The sequence below is a fragment of the Nansenia antarctica genome, assembly GCF_963989245.1.
Source record: "Nansenia antarctica genome assembly, chromosome: 13".
Classification (NCBI taxonomy): Eukaryota; Metazoa; Chordata; class Actinopteri; order Argentiniformes; family Microstomatidae; genus Nansenia; species Nansenia antarctica.
Genome location: NC_137683.1, coordinates 18,851,166 through 18,867,434, shown reverse-complemented (window position 1 = coordinate 18,867,434; position 16,269 = coordinate 18,851,166). Strand labels below are relative to the sequence as shown.

At 44.9% G+C, this 16,269-nt stretch overlaps 1 protein-coding gene across 1 annotated transcript in view; it reads left to right on the top strand.

The window, feature by feature from the left end:
- Positions 1-16,269, top strand: part of LOC308169164 (uncharacterized protein) — a 23,057-nt gene extending 6,788 nt beyond the window's left edge. Inside the window, exons 10-20 of the mRNA XM_080543815.1 lie at positions 967-1,031; positions 1,300-1,406; positions 2,424-2,526; positions 3,772-3,871; positions 5,638-5,677; positions 6,158-6,209; positions 6,343-6,457; positions 7,692-7,775; positions 9,402-9,519; positions 10,901-10,991; positions 14,999-16,269. Of these exons, the coding sequence (XP_080399941.1) occupies positions 967-1,031; positions 1,300-1,406; positions 2,424-2,526; positions 3,772-3,871; positions 5,638-5,677; positions 6,158-6,209; positions 6,343-6,457; positions 7,692-7,775; positions 9,402-9,519; positions 10,901-10,991; positions 14,999-15,073 (950 nt within the window). The 3' untranslated portion in view covers positions 15,074-16,269. The remainder of the gene's footprint in view (positions 1-966; positions 1,032-1,299; positions 1,407-2,423; positions 2,527-3,771; positions 3,872-5,637; positions 5,678-6,157; positions 6,210-6,342; positions 6,458-7,691; positions 7,776-9,401; positions 9,520-10,900; positions 10,992-14,998) is intronic.

Here is a 16,269-nt window from a genome sequence, read left to right as displayed (position 1 = left end):
TGGCTCAGTGTCCTAAACCCTAGCCTGACCCTAGCTGGACCGCCAAGCGGATAAACAAAAGAGCATCACTATCTGTTTGGGAAGTGGGGAGGGGGTGGGAGTGAGGAGAGCAGAAGGAGAGACAGAGAGACAGAGAGACAGAGAGACAGAGAGACACACACACACATACACACACACACACACACACACACACACACAGGGAGGGCCAGGGTAGCAAGCAGCCAATGAGCTACAGGGGGGTTATTTCAGCACAGTGCCCTGGAGAGAGAGACTTGAAGTTCACTTGAGGTGACCGTTGTCATAACCCTCCATTGTGTTCCACATACTTTGGTATCTAGGTCACTCATGGACACACTGTCATCCATCAGCTTTACGCATGCCTTGTATGGCCATGTACAGCTGTCTGGATGTTTGTAGTTCTGTCTATACACGCTCTCAGTTGTCCTGTGTCTGTAACTGTATGTAACTGTCTGTTGTCCTGTCTGTAACTTGTATGGCCATGTACAGCTGTCTGGATGTTTGTAGTTCTGTCTATACACGCTCTCTGTTGTCCTGTGTCTGTAACTGTATGTAACTGTCTGTTGTCCTGTCTGTAACTATCTGTTGTCCCGTGTCTGTATCTGTATGTTGTCCTGTGTCTGTACCTGTCTGTTGTCCTGTGTCTGTACCTGTCTGTTGTCCTGTGTCTGTACCTGTCTGTTGTTCTGTGTCTGTACCTGTCTGTTGTCCTGTGTCTGTACCTGTCTGTTGTCCTGTCTGTACCTGTCTGTTGTCCTGTTTCTGTACCTGTCTGTTGTCCTGTTTCTGTACCTGTCTGTTGGTCTGTGTCTGTAACTGTCTGTAACTGTCTTTTGTCCTGTGTCTGTAACTGTCTGTTGTCCTGTTTGTTGCGCTGTGTCTGTTGTTCTGTATCTGTAACTGTCTGTTGTCCTGTCTGTAACTGTCTGTTGTCCTGTCTGTCTCCAGGGGTGGAGGGAGGAGCGGTCAGGGTCACAGGAGCCAAAGGCTTCGCTCCGTCCAATGACTACAAGGTAACCCATGTCCTACTCACTCTATTTCTATATCTCCAACAGGCCCTTCTACTCACTCTATTTCTATATCTCCAACAGTCCCTTCTACTCACTCTATTTCTATATCTCCAACAGTCCCTTCTACGCCCTCTATTTCTATATCTCCAACAGACCCTTCTACTCACTCTATTTCTGTATCCTAAGTTCTTCTAATTATTGTATTTCTATGTCCCAGGTGTGCAACAGAGCTATAGCTGCCTGCTCTGATCATTCTATTTCTATGTCCCAGGTGTGTGCCACCTACATGGATGGGTTCAGAGCTACAGCAGTCTGTCCTGTCGGAGGACCCAGAGCCACAGACAAGGCCAGGCGCACCGCAGAGAGCCTCATCAAAAGGTTAGCATTAGCCTCCGTTAGCACAGAGCCTCATCAAACGGTTAGAATGCGATTGTCTGGAGCTTATTATTTCTAAGTTATAGTTTTGAAGATTCCCTCTATAGATATCATACGTGGACTTGAAGGTTTGTTTTTCTCCATCTGCGCTCTGCTTTGCGACATTCTCTTTTTTGGGTCTTGGAGCTTTTTCTTTACCATAGATGCGTTTGAACCTTAAGGGTGCAATACCATCAATGTTTTCTGTGATTTTTAAGTTTAGAAGGTTGTTTATAGAGGTTGAAATATAAGTTTTGGGGGGGGCTATGGAAAAGGTCTTGATGAACAGTGCGTTAGTGTTTTCATTTATATGTTGTTTGGAAATAGTTTCAGTCATAGTTTGAATAACAGGGAAAATAGATATGTCAAAACATCTAAAAAGGACAGAGAGTTCTTTGGCTTTGGTGTCCTCTACATTATCTTTGGTGTCCTCTACATTATCTTTAATAATTAATAATTAATTATTATATTATAATTATCTACATGCATATTGAAATCCCCAGCAATAATGAAACTGTTAAATTCAGTAGTAATGCTGGAGAGAAGCTCCGTAAGTTCATCGAAAAAGATAAAGAGTATTGGGGTGGTCTGTATAAAATTATGAAGAGGATTCGAGGGGGGCATTTTAAAACAACTGAAGCTAGCGTTAGCCTCTGCACAGGGAGTCTCAAAGGTTAGCATTAGACTCTATTAGACTCCTGAGTCCTCAATCACTGAGCGTCATCAAACTGTTAGCATTAGCCTTCGTTAGCGCAGAGTATCATCAAACAAGTTAGGATACTGAAAAAATCTATGCACTCACTCACTGCAATGTAAGTCGCTCTGTGGGTACAAGCGTCAGCTAAACGGCACATATTTTATATTATATATTAGGGCATCATTAAAGCATTAGCATACAAGCATTCAAAACAGCCGTGTCATTGTAACTAACCCACGTAGCCTCTAGCCTCTAGCATGTCTGACCTGCGGTTCTCCCCCCAGGACCAGGCGCATCTTCAAGCAGCTGGGCCTGGACGACTTCAGCTCTGTCAACGTACAGGTGCTGGGAGCAGAGGACACCTATGGGGCTCACGCTAACAACAAGGTATGGAGATCGCTCTCTATCTCTTATCCCTCTCTCTCTCTCTCTTGACCTCTCTCTCTCTCTTGACCTCTATCTCTCTCTCTCTCCATCCCTCTCTCTCTCTATCTCTCTATCCCTCTCTCCCTCCAACATTGTCCCCTCTCCATCCCTCCTAAGCCCCAGTAATGATGCAGGAGTCAGGGGTAGTCTCTCTCTCTCTCCCCCCTCCCTTCCTCTCCCCCCTCCCCCCCCCCCCCCTCCCTTCCTCTACCCCCTCCCTCCTCCTCCATTGTTACACACTATGGGCCCGATCCGGCCCATGCCAGACCTCCTTCAGTACCACCAAAGGAAAACATCTATGCAAGCCCAGTACAGCCCAGTACAGCCTGGACCGGCCCGGTACAGCCCGGTACAGCCCAGTACAGCCCAATACAGCACGATACAGCCCAGTACAGCACAGCCCAGCCCAATACAGCACAGTACAGCACAGTACAACCCAGTACAGCCCAGTACAGCCCAGTACAGCACAGCACAGCCCAGTACAGCACAGCCCAGTACAGCCCAGCCCAGTACAGCCCAGCACAGCCCAGTACAGCCCAGTACAGCACAGCCCAGTACAGCACAGCCCAGTACAGCCCAGTACAGCCCAGCACAGCCCAGCCCAGTACAGCCCAGCCCAGTACAGCCCAGCACAGCCCAGCCCAGTACAGCCCAGCCCAGCCCAGCCCAGTACAGCCCAGTACAGCCAATGCGGTACGGTCTGAGACCTAGATATCAGAATAGATAGGCAACTCTATCTACATTTACAGTTACATTTTTGCCATTTAAAAGATGCCTTTATCCAAAGAGACTTACAACAAATACATTTGTCTAGTGAATCATCTATCCATCAGTCATCGCAGGAAATAGTAATCTATACTCAGGGGCCATTGGCAGTCACAATGCTAGAAGAAAATAAATAAATAATTATAGTACAGAAAATGTATCGTGGGTAGTGGTCTTGAGGAGGGACAGTTAAGATGTAGCCTGAAGAGATGGGTCTATCTAATTGCTCTCTAATCCTTTGTCTTTCCGGTTCTTTCTTTCTTTCTCTTTCTCTTTCTCTTTCTCTCTCTCTCTCTCTCTCTCTCTCTCTCTTTATCCCTCTCTCCTCTTTCTCTCTCTCTTTTTCTCTCTCCCTGTCTCTCTCCTCTTCTCTCTCACCCTCTCCCTCTCTCCCCCCACCTCTTCTCTCCCTTTTTCTCTCCCTCTCTCTCCTTCTATCAGCATCCCAGAGAAGCGGTTATATGGATGGCCGTGCGTCACAAGCAGAAGAAAGCGTTGGAGTTCTTTGCCAGAGAGATCGCCTCTGCTGGAACTGGCATGGGTAGGAGGACACACACACACATATATACACAGACACATGCAGGCATATGCACACACACACACACACACACACACACACACACACACATACACACGCACGCATGCACGCACACGCACACACACACACACACACACACACGCACACATACACATATACACATATACACATACACACACACACACATACAAGCATGCACACATATGCACACACACACACGCACACTTAAAGAGGAGATATTTGGCAATGTTGGGTGTTTGTTGCTCAAGATAGATGTTTTTTCATTCTTATCCAGCCTGCGGTCATAGACCACACAGACACACACACGCATTTCTCTTAGCTAAACGTTGCATGACTCAGTGAAGGCGGGCAGTAGAGTTAGGCTTACAGTAAACAGCGTACGTGTGTTTCACTGAGTCAGCTCCACACAACATGGTGGACCGCTTTGACTCCATGTCACTGGTCAATACTAGTGTTTCCCAGGTGGACCAGGGCTACGTCTGAGTCAATCAATCAGTCAAATGTACAATATTTGTGGCACTTTGTACAGAGACAAATGTCGGGCAGTGCTTCACAACAAAAACAATACTAAACAATATAAACAATATTTGGGGGCTGGCTGTGGCACAGGAGGTAGAGCCGGCATCTAATGATCGCAAGGTCGGCAGATCGGTGGTTCGATGCCCGGCTGGCCACGTGTCGAGGTGTCCTTGGGCAAGACACTGAACCCTAAATTGCTCACAATGAGCGGGCCAGTGCCATGCATGGTAGCGTGCCGCCATTGGTGTGTGAATGGGTGAATGAGAGGCCGTTGTAAAGTGATTTGGAATAAGGCACTATATAAGTCAGTCCATTTACAATAAGTGAATGCAAACACCATGATCTAATGATCACCATGATCTAACACCATGATCACCATGATCTAACACCACCTTGATTGGCTACATTCCATTCCATGTCACAATCGGACTCGAGAGTTGTCAATTTCGCCCACACATGAGGACTTTTGATCGTAAATATTTAACATGTTTAATATTTACGATCGTCGGCCCTGACCATTTTCCGAGCAGATTGTCGGGAGAAATGGACTCTTAACACACCTCACACCACAGGATAATCTTGTAGGATAATCTTTTGAGCCATCCGATAATCGGGTGTTTGCTGTCGGCCAGATTATCTTTATGTGTGTACCAGGCTTAAGACACATACCATATCATCACAGGGTCACTAAGACACATACCATATCATCACAGAGAGAGATAAATAAAGCAGAAATTCCCTAAAAACATATTACATTTAAAATAAAAATCACCTGTGGTGATATCCCTACGCCGCAGTCCAATTATGTGTTAGGTTCCCTTGACGACATCGGGCAAAAACCGCCACAATCCATCACGAAGTAAATACATAAAGCATTGTTTTATTGTCTGAATGTGGGGACTTGTTGTGTAACCGTTTAGTTCTGTTGTGTGACACTAAGGCCCTGGAGGCTGGGAGGTATGGTCACTGTTGTCAGCTGCTCTGGGTTTTACTGGCTTCATTAAATAACCCCCCTCTTATGTTCTCTCTCTCTCTCTCTCTTTCTCACTTTCGATCTCTCTCTCTCTTACTTTCGATCTTTCTCTCTCACACTTTTGATCTCTCTCTCTCTCCCTCCACTCTTGATCTCTTTCTCTCTCTCCCTCACTGTCACACTCTCTCTGACACTCACTCACACTCACTCTCTGTTTTTGACTCTGTCGTCGTCGTCGTCGTCCCCCCCCCCCCAGCTCCGGGACTTACAGGGATAGTAGGAGGTCGTCCCAGAGTGTGAGTCCTCTCTCTCTTCTGTCCAAGCACACACACACACACACCCACACACACACACCCACACACACACACACACACACACACACACACACACACACACACACACACACACACACACACACACACCCTGTTTTGATTGTATTGCATCGCATCTTATGGTGCTGTATGTATGATATCATATGTGTGTTTTTTTAAAATTTGCTGTTATTGCTGTTTTATTTTATTTTGATATTACAGTACTGTACAGTACAGATATATACAGTACTGTATCGTATGTGTGCTATTGTACTGTATGCCTGTACAGGTATGGTATTGCCTCGTATGTATGATATAGTATTGTATGTATGATATGGTATTGTATGTATGATATGGTATTGTATGTTCAGGTATGTAGATATTGTATAGATGTACAGTATAGATAGATAGATAGATAGATAGATATTGCATCGTATCCATTGTGTCATTGTCTCTGTGTTGCAGTTCTCCGGTCCTGAAACCATTCTTCTTCATGCACCCGAAATCTGAGCTGAAGGTAAAGGTTGGATGAACGTTGGATGAACGTTTTGTTAACGTTCTATCGCTGTCACAATACCTTGATCTCCATGGCAATGCAGAACCTATTGATTGATCAGTTGAGGGTTTAATAGCTGATGACATCACCACAGGTGGACCTGCACATTGGTGGGGAGTACGCAGAGACACACACGGAGGCGGAGCTAGGGTCATCTGGGCAGGAGGCTCCTCCCACCTTACCTGAAGACAGAAGTGTGATTGTAGAAGGTACACATTCCCAAAATGACCCCTACCCCCTAATCACTACTCCCTTATCGCTAGCCTAGCCTGTCACATAGATGCTGAGGACGTCTCTAGTGTCTGTTCCCAACTAGATGAAGGGGTAGTGGTGGCCTAGTGGATGGTGAGTTGGTCTGGTGATCAGAAGGTCATGAGTTCAAATCCCACCTGGGAACACCACCACGAGTGTGCCCTTGAGTAAGGCACTTAGCCCTAAGTTACTCCAGGGAGACTGTCCCTGTAATCTCTGATTGAAAGTCGCTTTGGATAAAAGCGTCTGCTAATTGGTTCAAATGTAAAATAATATGTGAAGAAAGATGCAGTCCTTCCATTAACCAGTAGAGGGCACTGCACCTGTTGACTTCACCATAGAGCAGACCTGACAGGAACAGTGGAAGTGGAGGTAGTGGAGATAGAACACCAGGGGAGGCTTGTGGCCAGCCTCCCTTGTTAACACGTAGTGTTGGTGTTTTCAGCCTTCTCACTGGAGCCAAGTGACACAAAACCACACAACATTCCCAACGTTTGTTTGTGAGAGTGTGTGTGTGTGTGTGTGTGTGTGTGTGTGTGTGTGTGTGTGTGTGTGTGTGTGTCTTTCTTTTACCAAAGAGGCTTATTTCTCCCTGTGAGAAACTCAACAATTCCCGACAAGATTACTATGCAGTTCAGTCACTAGGTTGTATTGTTTGATTCCTAGAAATGCTGTGTGTGTGTGTGTGTGTGTGTGTGTGTGTGTGTGTGTGTGTGTGTGTGTGTCTGTGTCTGTGTCTGTGTCTGTGTGTACGTGCATGAGTGTGTGTGTGTGTGTGTGTGTGTGTGTGTGTGTGTGTGTGCATGTGTGCAATATTTGCCCCAACCAACAGCCACTGTAAGAAACACACACACACACACACACACACACACAAACAAACACATATACACACACACATTTCTCTCAACCAAAGCTTTACCTAGGAGGATGGCATTGATTAGGGAACGCTGTTTGAAGAATGTTCAACCTGAGGAGGAGTGAATGAATGGGATGTCTGTCAGCTCAGGCAGAACTAATCAATCCCCCACCACACTGATGATGAGGAGGATGATGATAAGGAGGATATCATTGTCTCTCTCTCTTTTTCTCTCTCTCTCTCTCTCTCTCTCTCTCTCTCTCTCTCTCTCTCTCTCTCTCTCTCCAGACTAGTGTACCATAGGATATCATTATCTTCTCTCTCTCTCTGTCCAGACTTGCCCAGCGGTCCCCATAGTTACAGGCTGGAGGAGTTGGCCTACACCCGGAGTGGAGACAAGGGAGACTCTGCTAACATCGGTAGGACTGATACTGTATATAACCTACTAACATTGGTAAGACTTTATATAACCTATACGTCTGTATGTACAGTGGGGGAAATAAGTATTCACTTTATTGACTTTAACACTAACACTTTTTTCATTCAACATATTTTCATTGCAGCTATTCACAAGAAATTTAGACCAGACATTGTTATTATTAACTCAATAAAACTGCACAGCTAAAGAAATTGTAACATTCCAATAAAAAAAGCTATGTGCAATAAAGTGCAATGACACAGGAAAAAAATATTGAACTCAGTAAGAAAAAGCACTAAACCAGCTTATGCCACTAATGAGTTCTCCTACCTGTGCTAATTAGAATCAGCTGGGTTAGTGCATGTTGGTGGGGAGGACTTCCACTCTTTAAAAAGGGTCTCCCACGTCTGAATGCAAGTAAACAAATCATTTGTCACCAAGCTTTCCTGCATCTCCTGATGGGTAGAAGCAAAGAACTCTCCCAAGACCTTCACAACAAGATTGGTTCAGAGGAGATAAAAATCTAACTTTTCGGCAACAATACGACACGTCATGTCGTCATGCTCTGCATATGATCCTAAAAATCCAATACCTACAGTGAAGTTTGGAGGTGGAAGCATAATGGTATGGGGCTGTTTCTCTTCACATGGTACTGGTGGAATCCAAATGATCAAAGGGTAGATGAATGGAGCCACGTAGAATCTGTTGCCATCCACCAGGATGATGAGGATGAGATGCGGGTGGATCTTCCAGCAGGACAACGATCCAAAACGTTCTGTAAAGGAGACTCTCAATTGGTTCAAGAGGAAGAAAATAAAAGTATTGAACTGTCCTCATCAATCGCCAGACTTTAATCCAATAGAAAATGTGTGGAAGGAACTGAATATCAAGATCACCAGCAGGCCCCCTGGAATCTAAAGACTGTCTGTGTTGAAGAATGGGCCAAAGTCCCACCTGATCACTGTGAGAGACTAGTTTTTGCGTACATAAAGCGTCTTGAAGCTGTCATTGGAAACAAAGGCTTCTCCACAAAGTCTTCAGTTAGTGTGTTAAATACTTCTTTCCTGTGTCATTCCCCTTTATTGCACATAACACACTTTTTTTTATGGATTGGAGTGTTACCAATGATGTATGTGTATGTATACGTGTAGTATAAATATTATACTGTACACCGTGTACACTACACCAGAGTGGAATGGAGGGAGAATCAGCCAGCTGTACAACTACTGTAGGACCAAAACTATGTGATTCTCTTCACCCCCACCCCCCCTCTCTCTCTTTCTCTCTCCTTCTCTCTCTCTTTCTTTCTCTCCTCTCTCTCCTCTATCCTCTCTGTCTCGTCTCTCTCCTCCCTCCTCTCTATCTCTCCTCTCTCTCCTTCTCTCTTTCTGTCTCTCTCCCCTCTCTCCTTCTCTCTCTCTCCTCTCTCTCACTCCTCTATCTACCATGCATGTATGCACCATTCCCTCAGGGTACAATAAAAGTCTGTTAAAACTCTCTCTCCCCCTCCCCCCTTCTCTCCACCACTGCCCCTCTCTCCCCTCTCTTCCCCTCCCCTCTACCCCTCCCTCCTCCCCCCCCACGCCCCCACCCTCTCCCCTTCCCTCCCTCCCTCCCTCCCTCTTAGGAGTGATAGCCCGCCACCCTCTCTTCCTCCCCTACCTGAGGAAGCATGTGACTGCTGCTGTGGTGGAGGAGTACTTCCAGCACCTCATACAGAAGGACACAGAGAACGCAGTCACAAGGTAGAGGGGCGGAGGGGGGTGCATTTCTGTATGCATATTTTATGTGTGATTGTGTGTATATATGTGTGTGTGTGTGTGTGTGTGTGTTTGCATGAGTGCATTTGTGATCGCATACTGTGTGTGTGTGTGTGTGTGTGTGTGTGTGTGTGTGTGTGTGTGTGTGTGTGTGTGTGTGTATGTGTGAGCCCATGCTGTTTTACAGCCAGTGAGGTGTGCTAATGGGCATGTCTACCCAGAAGGAGGCCAACAGAGAGAGAGAGGCCATGAGATTGATCTTTATTGGCAAAGATCATTTCGTATTTGTTACTACAGTATGTTTGCTACTACAGTATCTTTATGACTACAACATCTTTGTTACTACAGTATCTTTATGGTGTATGTAATAGTGTTATTTCAGTAGGGTAAAGGTGGTATTTCAGTAGGGTAAAGGTGGTATTTCAGTAGGGTAATGGTGGTATTTCAGTAGGGTAATGGTGGTGTTTCTACAGTATTTCAGTATGGTAAAGGTGGTATTTCGGTAGGGTAATGGTGGTATTTCAGTAGGGTAAAGGTGGTATTTCGGCAGGGTAAAGGTGGTATTTCAGTAGGGTAAAGGTGGTATTTCAGTAGGGTAATGGTGGTATTTCGGTAGGGTAAAGGTGGTATTTCGGTAGGGTAAAGGTGGTATTTCGGTAGGGTAAAGGTGGTATTTCGGTAGGGTAAAGGTGGTATTTCGGTAGGGTAAAGGTGGTATTTCGGTAGGGTAAAGGTGGTATTTCGGTAGGGTAAAGGTGGTATTTCGGTAGGGTAAAGGTGGTATTTCGGTAGGGTAATGGTGGTATTTGTACAGGAGCTGCTCCAGGCTCCACAATGTCTGACAATGATTACACTAACAAGGGCTAATCCCTGGCATTGCGTGCCATGCTCTCTCTGTGTGTGTGTGTGTGTGTGTGTGTGTGTGTGTGTGTGTGTGTGTGTGTGTGTGTGTGTTAGGGGTGTAACTGATCACCTAACTCACGGATCGGATCATGTCGCGGTTTCTGAGTCACGGATCGGAAACATTTTCGGATCAACACAAAACGTATTATATAAAACCCGCTTTTTCCTTGAATTCTGTAAAAACACCTTATTGTGTGAATCAGAAAAAACAACATTCAAGATGTCAAAACTGGTCAAATATATATATAACATATTCCGCGGTACACATGCCTGCCGAACTGTGGGGGGCGATCCGTACGGATCACGGATCAGCCGTGATCTGTTACACCCCTAGTGTGTGTGTGTGTGTGTGTGTGTGTGTGTGTGTGTGTATGTGTGTGCGTGCGCGTGCTTGTGTGAGCGCTTGTGTGCGTGTTTGTATACATATGTGTGTGTTCTCTCATTCTCTCTCCTCTCCCCTCAGGTACGATCTGCCTGGTATTCATGGTCTGAACTTTGTGCTGCAGTCTTCTCTAGGAGGGGGAGGGGTGGCCTCTCTACGCAGCGATCCCCAGGTACACACACACACACACACACACACACACACATAAATATACTCACCGAACACTTTAGGAACATTAGGAACACCTACACCTTTTCATTCATTCAGGTGGTGTATGAAAAGATAGACACGACAGTTGCGTGCTTTGTTTTACTCTAAAGCACAATGATAGGTTGACAATGCAAACAATCTGTTTACTCACTACACGTGAAGCTGGGAATCCACAGCAACAAGTGTATCATGGCGAGTGCTAGTAACGTTGGCGGCGGTGAAGAACTCAAAAGGCCTCCCTCGTCATTTAAATCCCATGTATGGGAGCACTTTGGCTTATCTGTCAATTATAACAATGATGGAAGAAGGGTGGTCGATAAAAAAGTTACGGTGTGTAGGCATTGTGCAACGAGAAAGTCGTATGAGGGAGGCAATACGTCGAGCATGGCCACACATTTTTCTCATACCATGTTTAAAGGAGGTTTCACTTTATTATTTAGTTAAAAGTGGCATAAAACATTTAAGAAATTGTATTCGTCTGGAGGCCTTACCGATTATTAGTATAGTGTTCCTAATAAAGTGTTCGGTGAGTGTATATACAGTGGGGGAAATAAGTATTCAACACATCAACATTTTTTCATTCAACATATTTCCATTGCAGCTATTCACATGAGATTTAGACCAGACATAGGTATTAACTCAATAAAACTACACAGCTACAGAAATAATAACATTCCAATCCATGAAAAAAAACTCAATAAAACTACACAGCTACAGAAATAATAACATTCCAATCCATGAAAAAAACTGTGCAATAAAGTTAAATGACACAGGAAAAAAGTAAGAAAAAATACTAAACCAGCTTATGCCACTAATGAGTTCTCTTACCTGTGCTAATTAGGGGCGCAGGAGGTACAGCTGCCATCTAATGATCGCAAGGTTGGCAGATCGGCGGTTCGAGCCTCGGCTGGCCACATGTCGAAGTGTCCTTGGGCAAGACACTGAACCCCAAATTGCTCCCAGTGAGCAGGCTGGCGCCTTGCATGGTAGCTTGCCGCCATTGGTGTGTGAATGGGTGAATGAGAGGCCGTTGTAAAGCTCCTTGGATAAAGGCACTAAGTGCAGTCCATTTACCATTTAATTAGAATCAGCTGGGTTAGTGCATGTTGGTGGGAAGGACTTCCACTCTTTAAAAAGAGTTTCCCACCTCTGAATGCAAGTAAAAAAATCATTTGTCACCAAGCTTTCCTGCAAGAAACACCTCATGATGGGTAGAAGCAAAGACCTCTCACAAGACCTTTGTAATAAGATTGTTGAGCAGCATAGTAATGGTACTGGTGAAATCCAAATGATCGAAGGGAAGATGAATGGAGCCATGTACTGGGGAATTCTTGAGAAGAATATATTATATATTATTATTATTATTATATATGTAATAATAGAATATCGAATATTTATGGAAGGAACTGATACACCAGCAGGCCCCCCGGAATTTCAAGATTTAAAGACGTGTTGTGGGAGTTGTAACAATGAGACGACAGACGTAGGTTGGAGTCGAGGTTGTTTACTTCTCCTCACTTTCAGATACATGCAAAACATACACTCAGTGACAACAATACTAGCCACACCCGGAACCGGAAACCCTTGGCCCTTTAACCCCCACTCTTAAAGGTACAAGCTCTCCTTGGTGAATGTCTCTCCTATTGACTTAATGTGAATCACCACAGTGTGATGACGTGTGTGAGAATGGGCCAAAATCCCACCTGATCACTGAGAGAGATTAGTTTTTGCATACATAAAGCGTCTTGAAGCTGTCATTGGAAACAAAGGCTTGTCCACATCATAAAATGTTATCTGATCTTCATCTAAGTCACAACAATAGACAAACACAGTCTGCTTAAACTAATACCACACAAACAATTATATGTTTTCATGTTTTTATTGAACACACCATGTAAACATTCAGGGTGGGGGTGGAAAAAGAATGTGAACCCCTAGGCTAATGACTTCTTCAAGAGCTAATTGGAGTCAGGAGTCAGCCAACCTGGAGTCCAATCAATGAGAAGATTAAGAATAGTTGACTCGCATAAAGCTGGAAAGGGTTACAAAAGTACCTCTAAACGCCTTGATGTTCATCAGTCCACAGTAACACAAATTGTCTATAAATGGAGAAAGTTCAGCACTGTTGCTACTCTCCCTAGTGGCCGTCCTTGCAAAGATGAATGCAAGAGCACAGCGCAGAATGCTCAATGAGGTGAAGAAGAATCCTAGTGTCAGCTAAAGACTTACAGTTTATAAAGACTTACACACATCTCTGGCACATGCTAACATCTCTGTTGACGAATCTACAATACATAAAACACTAAACAAGAATGGAGTTCATGGGAGGACACCACCACTGCTGTCCAAAAAAAAACATAGCTGCATGTTTGAAGTTTGCAAAAGAGCCCCTGGATGTTCCACAGCACTACTGGCAAAATATTCTGTGGACAGATGAAACCAAAGTTGAGTTGTTTGGAAGGAACACAACACTATGTGTGGAGGAAAAAAAGGCACAGCACACCAACATCAAAACCTCATCCCAACTGTGAAGTATGGTGGAGGGGGCATCATGGTTTGGGGCTGCTTTGCTGCCTCTGGGCCTGGACAGATAAAAACAAATCCCAAGTTTATCAAGACATTTTGCAGAAGAACTTAAGGCCATCTGTCCACCAATTGAAGCTCAACAGAAGATGGGTGATGCAACAGGACAACGACCCAAAGCACAGTTTAGTAAAGTAAATCAACAACAGAATGGCTTCTACAGAAGAAAATAGGCCTTCTGGAGTGGCCCAGTCAGAGTCCTGACCTCAACCCGATTCAGATGCTGTGGCGTGACCTCAAGAGAGCGATTCACACCAGACAGACACCCCAAGAATATTGCTGAACTGAAACAGTTGTGTAAAGAGGAATGGTCCAACATTCCTCCTGACCGTTGTGCAGGTCTGATCTGCAACTACAGGAAACGTTTGGTTGAGGTTACTGCTGCCAAAGGAGGGTCAACCACTTATTAAATCCAAGGGTTCACATACTTTTTCCACTCCCCACCCTGAATGTTTACATGGTGTGTTCAATAAAAACATGAAAACATAGAATTGTTTGTTTAAGCCGACTGTGTTTGTCTATTGTTGTGACTTAGATGAAGATCAGAACACATTTTATAACCAATTTATGCAGAAATCCAGGTAAGGGTTCACATACTTTTTCTTGCAACTGTAAGTATTTTATGGATTGGAGTGTTACAATTTCTTTATCTGTGTCGTTTTATTTATTTAATACCAATAGCTGGTCTAAATTGCATGTGAATAGCTGTAATGGAAATATGTTGAATTAAATTAAGTGTTGTGTTATTTCCCTCATTGTATATATACACACACACACACACTGGACCTTCCCAGAAGTGTTATCCTAACACCCCCAACTCCCTACTTTCTCTCCCCACTCCATTCATATTGTTTGCTTAGCGTACTCCTTTTACCTCATCCCCCTCTTTTTACTCCTCCTTTCCTCAATTCTCCTCATCCCCCTCTCTTTACTCCTCCTTTCACCTCATCCCCCTCTCTTTACCACTCCTTTCCTCCCTGCCCCTCTCACCTTACAGCCTGTGAACCCCCCCCCCCCCTCTCCTCACACCCCGGGCTATGGCGACAGTACCCCAGTAAAGCTTTTACTAGCCTACTGCTGCCCAGAGCACATCAAAGGCTTACACACACACACACACACACACACACACACACACACCCTCACAGACTCGCACACACCCTCACTCACACACACACATACTCTCAAACACACACACTCACACACACACACACACACACACACAAACACTCGCACTCAAACACACACTCAAACACACACACACACACACACACACACACACTCACACACACACACTCACACACACACTCACACACACACACTCACACACACACACACACACACTCACACACCTTGACCAGCTCGTAACAGAATTCCTTCTCTCTCCAGGGTAAAGCTTATGGACAGATGCTGCTGGACCTGGAGCTCAAAGGACTGCCTGACCTCAAGTCACTGGTGGACTGAGAGAGGAGGAGGAGAAAAGAGAGAGAGAGGAAAAGAGGGTAGAGTAGAGGGGAAGAGCAGAGCAGGGTGCTGGAGGTGAATCATTATTGGATCATCACACTTCTACCAATCACAGAAGAGAGAGAATGATGTCATGTGACGTCATGTGCCTTGCGGCCTCCACCATGCAGTGGTGAAGAAGCGTACACACACACACACACACACAGGCATACATTCATACACACACACAGGCATACATACATACATACATACATACATACACACACACGCAAGCATACACACACACAGCAATACACACACATGCAGGCATACATACACACACACTCACACAGACATACACACACACACACACACACACACACACACTAGCGTACCATTTAGAATGCATGGCCAGTAGACTTCCTGTATGCTGGTGTGTGTTAGACCCCCACAGTGGAGGCTGTCTATCTGGGTCAGGGGAGGCTGGCAGAGGTAGGAATCGGAGGAGAGGCTCATTGTAATGCATGGAATGAGCGTTGGTGTGGTTGATACCGTTCTTCATTTCATTCTATGCATTACAATGAGCCCAGCCTCCGATTTCTACCTCCACCAGCCTCCCCTGGGATGGCAACAACAGAGGCCATTGTTCTATACCCACTCCATATGTATTATTACCACTGGAACACACACACACACACACACACACACACTCACTGACACTCTCACACACACACACACACATACATACACACACACACACACAGACTCTCTCACACACACACACACACACACACACACACACACACACACACTCACTGCTGTAACCACTGCATTAGGAGGACTTGTGTCTGTCTTAACATGGCTCCAGATGGTGACACCATCTTGGTTTCATTAGGGCTGAGAGCGCACATTAACACTAGAACAGCCGTGCCTATGTTACCTACTAGTAGGGCCCTTTTTTCAAATTAGCCGGCCTCCTACACAGAACAACCTAAAAATAGCTTTATACTAGCTTATCCTGATGTGATTTTGAAAATGTCCAGGAAAAGTCATGAAAGGAGGGTCCTGAAATTTGATCGAGTGCAAAGATAGATAGGGGTCACCGTGATGGGTCGCCACATCACTCGTGTCGTGTAATTCACTAATTTCTTTACTTTTTGAGAAGTGACTTTTTGTAGATACTAAAATATGATTACAAATGTTTATACTAAAGCTGT